General features: G+C 49.0%; 1 protein-coding gene across 2 annotated transcripts in view; it reads right to left on the reverse strand.

Moving 5' to 3' along the window:
- The window catches only part of LOC132206636 (beta-TrCP-like), a 21,071-nt gene extending 3,824 nt beyond the window's left edge, over positions 1-17,247 (reverse strand). Inside the window, exons 1-7 of one of the 2 annotated variants that reach the window (XM_059641076.1) lie at positions 16,807-17,247; positions 7,832-7,909; positions 6,899-7,130; positions 4,472-4,658; positions 2,908-3,004; positions 456-593; positions 183-301 (exon numbers count right to left, since the gene is read on the reverse strand). In XM_059641076.1, coding sequence (XP_059497059.1) covers positions 183-301; positions 456-593; positions 2,908-3,004; positions 4,472-4,658; positions 6,899-7,130; positions 7,832-7,909; positions 16,807-16,854 — 899 coding nt within the window. In that variant the 5' untranslated portion in view covers positions 16,855-17,247. The remainder of the gene's footprint in view (positions 1-182; positions 302-455; positions 594-2,907; positions 3,005-4,471; positions 4,659-6,898; positions 7,131-7,831; positions 7,910-16,806) is intronic. The other variant, XM_059641077.1, reaches the window with a different exon arrangement.
- Positions 17,248-17,305: the final 58 nt, after the last annotated feature.

A 17,305-nucleotide genomic window follows, 5' to 3' on the forward strand; every position in this document is an offset into this window, starting at 1 on the left:
ACTCCAGCACCCACGTTAAACTCAACTTGGCTGCTCATCAAAAAGCTGACAATAATGAAGTTAAGAAAACTCAGCAGGGGCTCATCCAGTCACTCCCTGTCTACACCCAGCCTGGTTTGTACACAGCAGCGATGCCAAGGGCCACACTTAGCCAACTTCTGCAAATAAAAAGCTGCACACACCTGACTGTGGAGTCTGAGGAACCAGTGATAATCACTTTGTCATCATACTGTAGACACAGCACAGAGCCAGTGTGTCCTGTAAGAACATTCTTACATTCCAGCGTGTTCTTATCCCAGATCTGAGGAGGAAACAATCAGAAATCACCATGCGGTTACAGTTCAGTGTCATTCCCAATTCCCCAGCTCAGGGGCTCCTCAGTTCGCCCAGACTGGTGACTGACTGCATTCAGACCATCGGTAAACACTCCCCCGTTCCCTGGCTGGTGCACGTACCTTGATAGTGTTGTCTCGTAGACCACTGATGATTTTCTCATCATCGTACTGTAAACAATAGACACCTTTGCTAGTTTCGCTGTGGCAGTGTATACGCTGTAAACCATGGTGCCCACACCTCCAGTTGGATTCAATGGTCTGAAAGGAGACACAAGCGTTTATCTGGTCACAGGTCGCGTGTGCAATCGGCTTGTGTTATTCAATCTCTTCAACCCATCACTGACCTGTCTCTTGCTCAAAGTCATCAGCAACCTTTACCCCAACTCAAAATGGTTAAAATCCCCAACTCCGCGTGATTCCTGACAGTCAGCATGGATTTGTGAGGGCTAGATCATTCTTTGCAAACCTTACTGAATTCTTTGAAGAGGTGACCCAAACACATGGATGAAGGTGGAGCAATAGATGTGGTATATATGGATTTAAGTAAGGCGTTTGGTAAGGTTCCCCATGGTAGGCTCATGCAGAAGGTAAGGAGGCATGGGATAGGGGGAAGTGAAGCAGATTGGATTCAGAATTGGCTGGCCCTGAGGAGACAAAGGGCGGTAGTGGATGGAAAATGTTCTACATGGTGCTCAGTTACGAGTGGTGTACCACAAGGATCTGTTCTGGGTCCTCTTCTATTTGTGATTTTTGGAAATGATTTGGATGAAGTAGTGGATGAGTGGATTAGCAAGTTTGCAGATGATACAGAGGTGGGTCGAGTTGTGGATAGTGCAGAGGGCTGTTCTAGGTTACAAAGGGACATTGATAGGATGCAGAGTTGGGCTGAGAAGTGGCAGATGGAGTTTAACCCTGAAAAGTGTGAGGTGATTGATTTTGGAGGGTCAAACCTGAAAGCAGAATACAGGGTTAACGGAAAGATTCTTGGCAGTGTGGGGAACAGAGGGATCTTGAGGTTCATGTTCATAGTTCCCCGAGAGGTGCCACCCAGGTGGATAGAAGTTGTTAAGAAGGCGCATGGTGTGTTAGCTTTCATTAATAGAGGGATTGAGTTCAAGAGCCGTGAATTTATGCTCCAGCTACACAAAAGCCTGGTTCGGCCACATCTGGAGTATTGTGTCCAATTCTGGTCGCCTCATTACAGGAAAGATGCGGAAGCATTGGAAAAGGTGCAGAGGAGACTTACCAGGACGTTGCCTGGAATGGAGGGAAGGTCTTACGAGGAAAGGTTGAGAGGGCTCGAGCTTTCTCTTTAGAACGAGAAAGGACGAGAGGTGACTTGATAGAGGTGTACAAAATGACCAGAGATATAGATAGAGTGGACAGCCAGAGACTTTTTCCTTGGATGGAGGTAGCTATTACAAGGGGACATAGTTTTAAAGTGAGTGGAGGTGGATACACGGTAGACGTCGGAGGTAGGTTCTTTACTCAGAGTGGTCGGGGCTGCATGGCTAAAGAGGGTAGTGGAGTCAGCCTCATTAGGGACATTTAAACGGCTACAAGATAGGCATATGGATGATAGTATAAGGTAGGGGTGGAGGTTAGATAGACCTTAGGATTAGGGTAAAAGTTCGGCACAACATCATGGGCTGAAGGGCCCGTACTGTTCTATATTTTATGTCCACCCACTGCTGACATACCATCAATAATGCAGAGCGTGAGCTCTTCCTCTCGCTCTCTCTGCTCAAGCTACTCTTTCCATTCTGTAGCTTTTCATAACTGCAGGTTTGCAGCAGCCACAGTATTTTGCTTTCACTGACAATTCCTGACTGCTCCCATCTGCTTGCACAACACCATGGTCTGTTAGAGACAGTAGGAACTGCAGATGCTGGAGAATCTGAGATAACAAGGTGTAGAGCTGGATGAACACAGCAGGCCAAGCAGCATCAGAGGAGCAGGAAAGCTGATGCTTCGGGCCGAGACCCTTCTTCAGAAAATGGAGAGGCCCGAAACGTCAGCTTTCCTGCTGCTCTGATGCTGCTTGGCCTGCTGTGCTCATCCAGCTCTACACCTTGTTATCTTACCATGGTCTGCTATCTTCCTATCCCCTGTACGACTGTCAGAACTACTTACTGCTGAACACCTCACACACAGGCCGTTTGAGAGGAAATGGGGACTGAGATCTGGAGAAGGGACGTGAATGACCCTGCTGTGGAGCAATGCAGAATACCATCCCTTATTCGTCAAGTCCAGCAAAAACCCCATCCCACATCGCCACCCCTTCTCCCTGCTGAGTTTGAGGACTGCAATTTCAAATTCCATTCCAGAGAGTTGAGCAATGCCGATGCAGTACTGTGAGAATGCTGCCATATTGGAGGTGGATAACAGCTGGGGAATTCTTCCTTGCTTCATCCCAGAGCCAACATCTGAGGGAGGTCTGGCCATTGCTCTGTCAACTCCTTTGGGAGATCTTGCTGAAATCAATTGGCTGCGTTTCTGTGCAGTGACACGCAAACACCCACTTCTTTCAACAAAACTCAGTTTTCTCAATGACAAAGCAGCTACCTCTTACCTCAATGTCCTGTATGATCTGGGGATACAGTGATCTGTAGAAGGAATCTGGAGGCAACATTCCATCAGAGGGCTTGTTTTTGAACAGATACTGGATCCTGCAACGTAAAAAGGTTCATGAGGATCTACGTTTTGACACGAGAATCTCTGCCACTTTGATCAAAAACAGTGACTGCACTTTATCGCAGAGAGGGAGCACCCGGCCAGTTATCTGTAGCCATATTATAACTGATTGATTCACTGAAGACAAAAACGCACAGGCAATAGATGTAAACATCAACCACAGATATCACTGCTCGCAAGTGTTCCAGCAGCTTCATACCGAGTTGTTTGGAGTTTGAAGGGTGGCTTTTCAATTAAAAAGGTCAAAGAGATCTCCCTGCTGACAAGCATTTGGACAGAGACATGGATGGGGAATAGGTACGAAGGGATATGGACCAAAGACAGGTACACGGGACTAGCTGAAATTGTGAAAACTGAGCAGGGCATGGACAGGCTGGGCAGAAGGACCTGTTTCCATGCTGTAGACCTCGAGCACTGCGATGCTTCCTCCATTTTTTTTTGCTGTCAAGAACGAAGCCTTGTGGTACAGAAGCTTTTGACCCCTCTCCACTCTGCAGTCAATGTCTGCAAGCAGAAACCCTCTCTTTGGCCTTCAGCAGGTACGTGTTTGGGGTTATGTTCACGTTCCAAACTCAGGCCGTTAACCACTTCTACATCATCATCAACATAAACAGAAATTGCTGGAGACGCTCAGCAGGTCTGACAGCATCTGTGGAGAGAAATCACAGTTAACGTTTCAGGTGGACTGACCCTTCCTCAGAACAGACACACAGCAGCTTTAATGATCAAAGCCAGACCAAGAAAGTTTCTCCTCTGAATGTGCAGTGCAACAAATAGCCAGGGCAAGTCATAAATCAACCCCCTCACTTCTCCGCATTCCAGCTCTTGTTCATTTCACGCAGAATAATATCCTGACCCTCGGAGGGATCGTGTAGGGAGACTCCCACTGTGGCAACTCTGGGCCAGAAGCCCTGGGTACAAGCCCCACCAGCTCCAAACAGTGTGGTATGACATTGCCAAGCTCCAGCAACACAGAGGCTCTGGGTCCGAGAGAGGGAGGATGGGAAGGATTCAGACCCTCATTTGACCTTTGATGAGCATCAGTTTAATTCTGCATCAGTTACATACATGAGAATCAGTGAGAGGCTGTACAACAGGAGACATCCCGGCATCTCCTCAATCAGGCACTCTCCCAGCAGCCTGCAGACCCCAAACCCAGCCGCAGTCCTTACCATCCCCTCCCCTCCCCTCCACCATCCTCTCCCCTCCCAGCAGCCTGCAGACCCCGACCCCAGCTGCAGTCCTTACCATCCCCTCCCCTCCTCTCCCCTCCACCATCCTCTCCCCTCCCAGCAGCCTGCAGACCCCGACCCCAACCGCAATCCTTACCATCCCCTCCCCTCCCAGCAGCCTGCAGACCCCGACCCCAACTGCAGTCCTTACCATCCTCTCCCCTCCCCTCCCAGCAGCCTGCAGACCCCAGCCCGAACCGCAGTCCTTACCATCCCCTCCTCTCTGATAACCCCTTCCAGAGGGAATCCGTGCGCACCATTCGCTCCATCAGTTTCTTCCAGAGCATCCCGTCGGATATGACCCGGTACCACTCCTTACAGACCAGCTCAGCGGCACACAGGGAGCGGGCATCCAGGAACGACAGGATGTTCTCTGCAATGTGGTCCAGGCCACGGGCTGCACAACGAGACACAAGACAAGGTGAGAATGAACCAACTGAGGCAGTGCACCAGCTTAACCTAAGCATGGGGCTCAGCTCCAACTAACCCCAATCCATCAGCAGACCCTGAGCCTCTCACTGATGCTGGGTGTTGGCACAGACTTGGGCCCTAAACACCAATGTCTCCTGTGTTATAAAGTCTGGGCAGAGGCCACCACAGTCCACAGCAAGGCCATTCAGCCCCTCAGACCTTCTACACCATTGAACAAAGTCAGGTCTGATCTGTGACCATACTCCATTCCTTTCCATCACCTCTCCCAAGTTCATGAAAATCTCGCTGGATTTCCTCAGATTCTTACTGACCAGGGAGTCCAGCGAGGGATCCCCAGACTGATTCTCGGGAGAGGAGGACTGGCATTTGAGGAAAGACTAGAATCGACTGGGCTTGCACTCACTGGAATTTAGAAGAATGAGGGAGCTATCTCATAGAAGGATATAAAATCCTGATGAGACTGGGCAGGGTCGATGTGGGAAGGATACTCCCAGTGCTGGGGAAGTCCAGAACGAGGGGTCACAGTCTAAGAATAAAGGGTAAGTCATTCAGGAGTGAAATGAGGAAGAATTCCCTCACTCAGAGATTTGTGAAGCTGTTGTGGTCAGTTCATTAGATATATTCAAGAGGGGGCTGGATGTGGCCCTTGTGGCTAAAGGGAATCAAGCAGAGAAAGTGGGAGTGGGATACTGAGATTGTATAATCAGCTGTGGTCACACTGAATGGTGGTGCAGGCTCAAAGAGGTGAATAGCCTGCTCGTGGCATCTATTTTCTAATTGTCTATCACCTCAAATTTTAAAAATCTGCAGCAGAAGCCGTAAAGTGATCTATATTCGTGCTGGACGTTTACACAAGAGCCTAGCAGTTAGTTCCACAGCCCGGAATTTGGATGGTTCTGAACTAATTCCCACCAATGTCTGTGTGGATTTGCAGCTTCTGGTGCTACTTTCTGCTATTTTGGGAAGTGTTGTTGTGGGCAGGATGATCACTCTGTCTGAGAACTTGGGTTACCTCACTGTCAGTTTCCATCTTAAATCCACAAATCATCGCAATCTCTCTTGGTCCCCTTCCCAACTTCCAATTTTCTAAGACCTTTGTTCTTTTGACAAAAGCAGTACAGGCCAAATTGTAAACTGGACATAACAGAGTCATAGGGCTGGGCAGCACAGAAACGGGTCCTTCAGTCCAACTCATCCACGTCGACCCGATATCCTAAATTAGTATCCAGACCCGTATCCCTCTGAACCCTTCCCATCCAGCTGCCTTTTAAATGATGTCGCTCTACCAGCTTCCACCACTTCCTCTGGCAGCTCATTCCACCCTCTACTTGAGAAAAAGTGCCCCTCAAGCCCCTTTTAAATCCTCCCCCTCTCACCTTAAACCTGTAGTTTTGGATTCCCCTACCCTGGGGAAAAGACTTTGGTTATTCATCTAATCCGTGCCCCTCATGGTCTTAAAAACTGCCCTTCAGCCCCCAACACTCCGGGGTAAACGGCCCCAGTGTATTCAGCCTCTGCCCAAAGCTCAAACCCACTCCCCCCACAACCCTGCCAAGAGCATTGGAAATCTTTTCTATGCCCTTTCAAGTGGCATGGAGAAAGACACTGTGTTCAGAAGGTTATGGAAAGGTTTTATCAACAGTGACCTCAAATGGGGCCGAAGATACAAGATGATGATGCTAAACCACTGTAGCTACATGGTTCATCTTCAGATCGATCACCGTGCCCAAGTCTGGATGCTACCATTCGGATCAAGACTGGCGCTGTGCTTGTTGGCCTGGGCAAAGTTAACAGGAACTTTCAGAGCTGTGTGAAATGACAGGGGGTTTCAGGTCATGGTGTTTGTATTGGCAGCAGGATCAGGTGACCAGAGGAGAGGGGGTCCTGGTAAATTCTAAAAGAACTCAGATGCTGGGGGCAGGTGAGGAGGATTCACTTGTTAAACGCAGTGAGAGAGGTTGCTGTGATGAGAATGCTTTGCTTGATAGGGAGCTGAGTCAACGCTAACTATCGAAGGGATTGGGAGACCACGTTGAAAAGGAAAAGATCTACAAAGCTGTGCAGAAAGAGGAACCAACGGAACGTTTGTTCAAAAGAGCCAGCACAGGCACGACAGGCGAATGGAGTGTTTGGGATGACGGGCATGGGCATGGAGTCCCACGTGAGTTGGGTGGTGTTCACTGTCCCTCTCCTCCCTGTGTGTACCTGGCAGCACCGTGATGAAGTCCCTCTGAAGCATGGGCTTAAGGTAAGAGTTGATGTGCCCGTGTTGGTAGTGACACATTCGGGATATCAGGTTCTCGACAAATTCCACCTGATCGGTTTCAGTCCACTGGTCGAAGTATTTTACACACTGCTCCTTCTGTTTCTCATAGCTGGTCGATGGTGCATGCTGCTTCGTTGGTATCATGCTCGGCGTGCCATTGCTGAGTTTCGTCTGGAAAGGAATGAGAGTTTGTTCTTAAGAGAAACAGAATTCTGGTTAGGTGCAGCAGTATTTTTTTCTAGTATTGAGAGAAGGTACAAGTATCAACCTGCGGCAGTTTCACAGGCACACAGCAGATAGATGGGAAAAGCAGGCGGAGACAGGGAGGAGAAAGGAGGGGTTGGACGAATTTGAAAAGCTCAGTCCAAGAGATTTTTATCCAGGGTCTTGCAGGAGGAAAACAAACGTGCTGCATTGTAAAGTGAATGGTTGTTTGACGGGGGGAGGGGGGGGGGGGGGCGGCGATATAACAGGCTGAGAGGTGCAGTGGGTGGCAGAGCAGAGGCTGTAGCTGGAGCAACACAGCGTTTGAAGATAAAGACTGGGGTACGAGAGGATAATTTCAACTTGAGGAGGCTCTGCAAGCGGCCACGTGCAAAGCAAACACTCTGACCTCATTCCCTCAGCACGAATAGTTCATTGGTTTGCACAGCCCGTGTCTTAACCAGCAGGTTAGATCACAGCTAGCTGGTCAACACTTGACAGGAAGTTCACGCTAAATGGGTTGCTTTGAGGACACAGTGTTCAAAGTGGCTGGAATCCTCCCTCCCCGGCTTCAAAACACCAGCTCCATGGTGGGCAATTTGGTGGCGTTTGAACAAGGCGGGCGGCCCGTCGATATAGTCAGTCACAATGTCGCGAGGTATTGTCACCTGATTAAATGTGTTCTTTCCCAATACAAGTTTCTTAGGGGGTTCAGCCTCATTAAGGTCATCGCGTCCAGACGCATTCTGGAGAGAGATGAGAGAAATCAAAACAGAGAGAGAGAGAAAGAGAGAGAAAACACAGCAGGTCAGATTTGGAGCTTCGCAAGGTCAAGCCATTCAAGAAAAAAACACCCATAAAGGTAAAGCAAAGGGAACAGGAGAAGGCGAACAAAGCAACAATGGGCTCAGCGAGTTACAATGACTGCTGCAATGTGCTTAGTGTCAACTCCAGTTCGAGTTAATATTGGGTGTTCATTCAAAGCCACTTCACCCCACCTCCCCTGACAAACAACCTGATTGTGGCTTCTTACACAAATACCTGGCTTGAATTATTTACTACTTTTCTTACAACTTTACTTATAGGTAAACTGCAGACCCTTTCTAACAAGGGGCTAGAATGTCTGCCGTTGCATAAAGTGTACCTGAGTGATCTGACACTGAATTAATAACATCGCACAGACAGACCCTGTGGCTCAGGCCCTATGTGTCTGCGCCTAACCCCAGTGCACCGTTACCAATGTTCTGCTCAGTTCCAAAGCAGGGTCACTGTTTCTGTCTCTCTCTGCAGATGCTGCCAGACCTGCTGAGTTGGCGTAGTAACGCACATTTCCGTTTCAATGTTTTGGCCAGCACCGTTTCCAGCCTGACATACTCACCTCACCTTCAACGTCATCTGCCTGCTCCCTGGGAACTCCAGGAGTTCATTCCCACGAGCGTCAGCCCCAGTGTTTGTGTATTGGGGTGGGGGGGCAACGGGAGAAGGAATACCATGTATTTTAATGCCCTCACTTTCCAACTGGTCCATCCCATTCGTTTGCGATTTAAACTCTGCGACAAAATCACCTCTGTTCTTTTCTGTTCTATCCTCATTTTCACAGCTCCCTTCACATTTACTCAAACCACACAGCAGTGAATGCATTTGTGCTGCTCTCTGCCTCTCTTCCACAGTTATACTGCTCCACACAAACAAGACAGTGAGAAGGCCATTCTGCTCACAAGCTTGCTCTGCCATCTCGTGGGCGATCTGATGCCAACCCAGCCCAGCCTGTCTCCGCTTCCCTAACCTGTTCTTCCTCTCACCCATCCCTTACTCCCACCTCAAGCCGCACCTCCATTTCCTACCTACCACCCCATCCCGCCTCCTTGACCTGTCCGTCTTCCCTGGACTGACCTATCCCCTCCCTACCTCCCCACCTATACTCTCCTCTCCACCTATCTTCTTTTCTCTCCATCTTCAGTCCGCCTCCCCCCTCTCCCTATTTATTCCAGTTCCCTCTCCCCATCCCCCTCTCTGATGAAGGGTCTAGGCCCGAAATGTCAGCTTTTGTGCTCCTGAGATGCTGCTTGGCCTGCTGTGTTCATCCAGCCCCACACTTTGTTATCACGACGGCACATTCAGTTGTCAGAGAACAGTCGGCTAATCTGTGCAGCTTTTGAAAAGCACAAGCACTTCAATGAATTCTTCGTCCTGCTCTTTGTCCACCCAGCGACCAATACCTCCTCTTAGTGAGTTTAACATGCTTACTGGATTAAATTTCGGCTGCTCTGCTCTCTCTTGTGCCCACCGCCCCCCCCTCAGTCTAACGTGCTCCGCAGCCCCATTTCCAGCTCCATTGCTGTCAACTCTCGTATACGACCCAGGACTGGAGATTGGGGCCTCATGCTGAAACCATACCCTGGGATCTATCACTGGTATCCAACTCACATCAGTTTACCTTCCAATGCTGCTGGGTGACCTTCACTCCCTCTGTCTTATTGCACACCGAGTCCCACCAAGACACAAAGAATTTCACTTGGATAGAACCTGTAACTGAGGAGAACGTGCGAAGGTACCTCCCAGATATCTCACAAGCCCATGATGCTCCATGGCACACTCGAAACAGCCAAGAAAATCCTCACGCAGGAAGGGTGAGCAGAGGGGAATGTGTAGGGCAGCTTCACACAGCTTCAAGAGGCCTGTACAGGAGTGCTGTCACTACTGTCATATCAGAATCGGAGCAAAACTACTCCCCTGCGCACAGCAAGATCCCACAGGCACTTCCTGGATCATTGACTGAGGGTTAAATGTTAATCAGACTTCACTCACCTGCCCCACCCACCCCCTACACACAATAGCATGGATCAGAGTTTCTCCTGATTATAATCACTGAATCCCTAGCCTGCAGCAAGAGGCCAATCGGCCCATCGAGTTCCCCAGACCTTCCGACAGCACCCCACTGCCTGACCCCATCGCTGTCACCCCCACATGGAGGTTTGAGCAGGACATTCACCTGGAGACAGAGGGATACACTCAGGCTTCAGCTCAAAGTTCCAGGAAATCTCCGACTCTGGACACAATCAAGACAAAAGATCTGATTGGGTGGGATACAAATCCTCAGGGAATTCCCTGCAACTCCCACGATTGTAACAACTGGTTAATTCCCAGCTCAGGGGGCAAAGTCAAACAGCTGCACTTGGACTGACACTCCACCTGTCGCCAACAGGCATTCGCATGGCTCAGATAAACAAACTGCACTGTCACACCTGAGGGGGTGGGGGGGGGGAGAAAGAGGATGGAGAAAGAGAGACAGCCAGCCAGACACACACACACAGACACGAGAGAGAGACAGAGAGAGAGAGAGAGATATACACAGAGATAAACACACACGGTGCTGTCTGTCACTTGGCCAACAGAAACTCTGGGAACACTGACGCAACACTGCTGGGAGAGAAGCCTCTGAACAGCGTTCCAAAAGTTTGTTACAACTTCTGTGAAAGCTGTCGGGCTGAAGATCGTAGCTCATCACAGCTCCCAGAAAGGGCACTGTGTTAATGCAGTACTGCAGCCAGGGATCATCTCCACGGATCAGGCTGGCAAAGTGCCTGCACACCAGTATGACTGAGGCTGTTCTCCATTGGCCTGATGGAGCCGACACAGCTCGGAATCAGTGGCAGCTCCAAGTGTTCAGTTCCAGCCTCACATCACGCCGGGTTAAACCACAGAGACTCTCCTGGGCACCACACCATTGGAAAGATATCGCAGCTCCCAAGGTGAAAGCTGGCCAGAATGATAGCTGGACCCTAACAGTGCTATGACAAGGAGAGAGTCAAGAAACAAAAGGTTTTATTTCCTGTAAAGCAGAGCCTGAAGAAATAATTCTAGTTTGGATTTACAGCAGATGGAGTAAATAAGGTCACTTTAACAATTATCTAGGGATTGGCAGATTAATCATTGTCAAGAGATATTAGGGCATTACTAGTTTTAACCCCGGTCCAAAAACATTTACATCTGACAAATAAAAACTTCTCCAGGTTTGAGCACAAGCAGCTATATGGAGCTGGGTGACAGATTCACCATGATCTCAGTGAAGAACTGGTTGGAGGGCCTGAATGGCCTCCTCCTGTTTTCTGACATCAATTGTGAGCTGAATCGCTCATGTTTGGAATCGCAGTCAACAGTGTTAGCCCCTGAGCGGTGGCCCATGCCTGACAAATCCAATCAGGAAGAAGACCGGAGATAATGGGAACTGCAGATGCTGGAGAATCCAAGATAATGAAATGTGAGGCTGGATGAACACAGCAGGCCAAGCAGCATCTCAGGAGCACAAAAGCTGACGTTTCGGGCCAGAAACCAGGCAGTTCACTGTGTGAAGAGAGGAGATGGAGTGACCACTCAGTAGAGCATCACTGCCTGAGAGCTTGTAAAATCAGAGAGAAAAGAGCACAGACCAGCCAATGTGATGGGGGCTGTGTGGGTGAAAGGTGGGTACCCATAGTTACTTTGTTTTTGACAGCTGTAAAAGGGAGGAAGAGTCCAGTGATTGGAGGGACAGGCAGAGAGTGACTGAGTACCACTCGTTTATTTGTGGGTATTAGATAGCCTGAGCAGCCTCATTTGCTCACACTGATCATTATAGAGAATCTACATTAACGTCCAAAAATGCTTTTTAATCATTTCTACGAAATGCTGAAATATATTTTGAGGCAAAGCTGCCAGACATTCACTGCAACAAAATATTAGGTTATTCACTGTCAGATCGTTCGTTCCTATCCCCCTCAAATTACGGGCATACGAGAGAGGGGAAAGAAATCACGTGTGAAATGATTAACGCCAGGCAGAAACTGAGCTACATGCCCATTTCTCAAACTGAGCAGGACAGTGCAATCTGTAAAGGTCTTCAGTCAGGAGTGTAACTGAGCCTGAATGAACTGCAGCCCATCAGCACGCTCACTGATCAATGCCCGCATCGACAGGATACACGATAATGTTTAGACCACCAGGCTGCAATGCCTGTGTGCAATTCTTGGCAAAACTTTTTTTCAGGGTGATGGCACCGCTGCTGAAAGCCAGCATTCACCGGCCATCCCCGTCCTACACTGCTGCAGGTTCTGGGGCAGGTACCTGCGGAGCACCACAGCAAGGAGCTGGCTGGACTCGCACCGAGCAACAGCGAAGGGACGGTGAGGAACGCCTGACTCAGGATGGCGTGGGACACGGAACATGCCGCTGGCGGTGTTGCTTCGTACCTGCTGCCCCTGTCCTTCTCAACAGAAGTGATTGGGGGTTTGGAAATTTGCTGCAAGTGCCACTTACGCAGTGAACGTTCAAAAAAGGCTGCAACGTGTCCTTCAGTGCCGCACAACACAAAATAAACAAACATCCGAAGGCCCCAGGTTTGATCCCTGCTCAACTAACGGATCAGACGTGGAGAAGATGGACACAGACAGGATGGTGCAGCTCAGCTTGGTGTCGTGGATGAGAATCCACCAGGCCTTCAGGTCCACGTTGATCCTGATGCTTGAGAAACAAAATGTTCAGGGAAGTGACTGTAACCTTTGAAAGGAGACGGAGCAGGAAACATTCCAGTTAATGGTAAAGGAAGGTGTGGGGAGCTGGAACATCCAGAGGGTAGAATGCTTACAGAAAGACCCACCTGGGTGACAAGGCCGAATACAAAAAGCTAGCTACAAACCTAGCAGTGTATGACCATCAGGGGAAGCGATGCATGGTCAGGTGCCCATTCAGGATGACTTCAAAAACCCGACTACAGTCTCTGGAGCAGCACAGATTTCTTCCCTTGTACTTGGCTCTGAGCCTTCTGTTTTCCGTGGACTCTGGACTCGGAGAAATTTCTACACTCGCGCAAGGATCAGGGTGAGATGGTAAGAGCCGAGGGGAGCCAACGGCCTGATGGCATTATCCCTCGTCTACGAACCCAGGTTTGAATCCTGCCACAGCAGCTAAATTCAGTTACTCTAAAAAGAAACCTGGATTTATAAGTCCAAACGACCATGAAACTGTTGTTGGAAAAAAAACCTACTGGGTTCACGAGCGTCCTTTAGGGAAGGAAGCAGCCGTCCTTACCCAGTGAGGCCTACACATGTACCCCAGACTCATGCTGCTGTGGCTCGGAGTGAGCAATTACTAATGGCCTGGCCAGCGAGGCCAACATCTCCTCAATGGGCATGAACAAAAGTCTGAACTAAATCAGCAAATACAGCGAGAGCGATGGGAGAAGTGGTCTTTTTAGCAGGGCAGGGGCATTGGAGCCGGAAAGCATAGCCTGTGTGCGCGCTGGAAGCATCCTGAATCAATACACAGTGCAGAGAATCACACTGTTCGCTGGGAACGGAAGGTGGGGGTGAAGATGGATGAATGGCACTGAGTCAGCTGTTTGTTCAGAGAGCCACTACAGGCCAAGTAAGATAGGCAGAAGGGTCTCTGCCTGTAACAGGCCATTGTGGGAGCTTGCTGTGCACAGATTTCAGCTACAACATCCCAAATTCTAACTCCGAGCAAAGTTCCAAAATTCAATCCAGCTGAATGGCTGTCAATACTTTCCACAAAATCATGGATTTACATCTGAAGCACCAGGAACTAGATAGAGATACCCCTGAGACACAGAACGAAAGTGAGAATTACTCTCTGTGAACTCAAGGCTGCAATAATATTTGACTCAGATTGCAGTGGGTTGATCTGGTCACCAATACTCACAGATGAAGATTTCACCTAGATCTCTCCATCCAACTCCTGGTTCTTAACTCACAGTCAGTTAACCCTGTCCCTGAATAATTAACTCCAGAACGGCATCAGGCCAGGGAACAATGACAAGATGTGGTGTTTATGAGAAATAGGCCTCAGTCCATGTCTACTCCTGTGTGCCAATGGGACCACCCATTCCAACCTGCTGTCCTTGACATTTGTCCATTCACTTACTCCGCATGGATTTGGGCTGGCAGACTCAATACCTTCGCACTGGATGGGATCCCTGCCAAGATTCTCAAAGGCGGCAGAGGGACAGCCCCAGTAAGATGCTCCTCACCTGATAATCCTCAGTCAGGAACAGCCCACGTCACATGGGACCTCTCAGACAATGTTTGGGAAGAGAGCAGAGTCTGACTGCAGCACTGACAGCAGTGTCTCTGTGCTGTTTCCTGCAAGATTCACAGGCGTGGAAATGATGGACAGGAGCGATAGGGAAGAGTCCTAAAACCTAACAACCAAAACTACCTGTAGGCAAACAGTGTCCACACTCTCTGAGCCCCATCACGGAATTCTTTCGAAAGAACGGGCCTCTGTCCCAACACCCCGCCGCTTAAAAAAAAAGCTCTTTTCTCAAGCAGCTCCTAAAGTGTCACAAATCCCCACAGTGAAGGCGTTCAGGAGTGAGATCCTTAAAAACGTGGACCATTTTTCTCCAACGTGGAACAAGGAAATTCACTCCGAGTGCCAGCTCAGCCTGAAGCTGACTGGGATCACAAAGCAGAGACTAAATTCAAAGGTAGCCAGGCAGCTTTGAAGACCTGAACAATTTCTAGCAATCACTCAAAGCACTGTACAAATCTTCCCACAATGCCTTAACAGGCCTGGGTGTGAGAGTAGAAAGGCCATCGTTCAGCAAGGTCCTATCCACAAGCCGACATACGCAGGGTGTCCTCACTGAAAACTAGCTGCACTGACTAGGACTTGTCTCTTGTGCGCCTGACACCACAGTCCCACAGCAAACACTCCATTCGGAAAACCGCCACAGCAGGAGATTCCCAGTACGACAGAAAAATACCTCAGGGATGTCCTTAAAGCTCCCTGGACAGGTCAAACATCTCCTGCCTCATGGGAGTCTCTGGTTTCTGACTGACTGAACTGTAGGAAAGCTCACTAGGGAAGGCAAAGTACATGTCCACAGATCTCATTGGGAATACACAGAGAGAATCAGATGGCATCAGAATGAGGTCACTAAGCTCCCCCAGATAGATTGAACCAAGCCTGCAGAGAATTAATTTATCCCTGTGCATGAGGGACAGCAAAAGGGAAAGACAAACCAATGATCAACCTCTCACTTGAGCGACAAAGAAGGGAAAGTGTGTTTCTTTGGTCCTGATGCAGGCTCCATCCCACACGAACCAAAGCCTCCTGTCAAACAAACCATCCAGTTTCTGATCTGAACCAAAGCTTAAACCCACCTCACAATCCCCCCCCATTACGGACTTGGCCGAATTCAGGCAAAAATACGAAGCACACGGCACATCTCAGAAGCTTGTAGGATCTGTTACATGTGACACAAGCAAACAAGGATTACATCCACAAATGTGTTACATCAACCCTTAAAGAAACCAGGACTCACTTCTCACGGGTCTCACCAGAGCTCAGTGATGTTCATATCATCAGCATCATTGTACCATATCAGAGGCTAGTCAATCCATTAGATCTGCTGTCTCTTTGAAAAAGCTATCTAATTAATTCCCTTTGCCTGCTATTCTCCTACAGTTTCCACTTCAAGCACTTAGTCAGATCCCTGTTGAAAGTTGCTGCAGATCATGACTTGTAACGGAATGAAAAGTGTCTTATTTCCTCTCCCTTTCCTGTTTAGAGCCTTTGCTTCGTGATCTTCAGCCGACAGTAAACAAATTTTCCCCATTTGATCTAACTCACCACTGTGTGAACCCTCTCCTCACCTTTCTCAGAAAGGAGGGAAACAGTCACACTCTCTCCTCTTTCCACATGTTCCTGGACCCTGTGATCACCTGTGAAATCTCTCAGGACGATTCCTTGCTTCTTGAAGTGGGATGCCCAGAATTGGACAGAAAATTTTAAGTGAGGTCTGAACAAGGTTTTTAAAAGTTTAGAAGATATCTCTCTTCATAAAATCAACAATCTCTTCTGACTGATGAACTTGCCCTGGCAGCTTGGAATAAGACTGGCCGTGCTAAATTGCCCATAGCATCCGGGGATGTGTAGCTGAGGTGAATTCACTTTGGCAAATGCTGGGTTACAGGGATAGGAGAGGGGTGGAAAGAGTCTGGGTGGGATGTGCTTTGGAGAGGTGGTGTGGATTTGTTGAGCCAAATGGCCTGTTTCCACACTGTATCGGCTCTATCCTACAGCCCCTCAATCCACGTTTCCATGTAAAATTGTCCTTATCCAGTTCATAAATTCCCTTCGTTCTTCCTCCCAAAATACTACACATCACTGTTTTCCTCAAGAGTTGGCCTGTTTCCCAAATAGGTTTATGTCCAACTCAATTCTGTTATTGTCCTCCACCCAGATTTGGGTCACTTTGAAACGACATCCTGTACACCACCCCAACCCTGGTCCAGGAGATGAACATACATTTATTGCAAAATGTATTGTACATTATTGTAAAAGCACTGGTCCTTATAAAGGCACCTTGTCAACACCAGTGTAGAATCTCGAAAACAACTACTCGCCACCACGCTGAACCTGCTGCTTTTTAACAGATTTTATCTACATTGCAACTCCTTCTCCACTCTCATACATGAACTCTTCCATTCGGTGTATGATGTGGGACATAAACATGTTTTGAAAATCCATCATCACACACAAAACAATCTTATCTCAGCCTCCGCGAGACTTCACAAGGGGCCCGACTGTTACTTTCTAGACTCAAGCAGAATCTTGACAAGCGGTTAAATCATTGGCTTACCATGTATTCCACTATCTTGTCATGGAGTATGGAGTCAGAGTCCATCATTCACAAGCTCAAAAACAGCGAGAGGGGAAGGGAGAGAGAGAGAGAGGCAGAAAGAGAGGTGGTTGGGGGAGGGGGGAGGAAGGTGGGGATCCTGTGGAATGGAGCTCCTTCTGCAAGCAGCAGGAGGTGGCCACTTGACTCTCCCTCATCAACGAGAGAATCCCTTTTCAGTTGGCTCCAAATGAGGGGAATGGCCTGGATGTCTTTATGGGGGTCGGGGGGGGGTTAGATAAACAGCCTCCCCCTGCTCAGTCCTTCACCTTCATTTGGGAAGCTGCTGGGAGCAGGCTCTAGGCTGGAAGGGCCTTCGGGGGCTGTGTGTGAGAGGAGGCAGGGAACAGGATTTGAGGGGGAGGGGGTGTGGGATTTGAGGGGGAGGGGGTTGTGTGGGATTTGAGGGGGGTGTGGGATTTGAGGGGGGGTGTGGGATTTGAGGGGGGGTGGGGGATTT

This window comes from Stegostoma tigrinum, chromosome 40 (assembly GCF_030684315.1).
Source record: "Stegostoma tigrinum isolate sSteTig4 chromosome 40, sSteTig4.hap1, whole genome shotgun sequence".
Taxonomy (NCBI): Eukaryota; Metazoa; Chordata; class Chondrichthyes; order Orectolobiformes; family Stegostomatidae; genus Stegostoma; species Stegostoma tigrinum.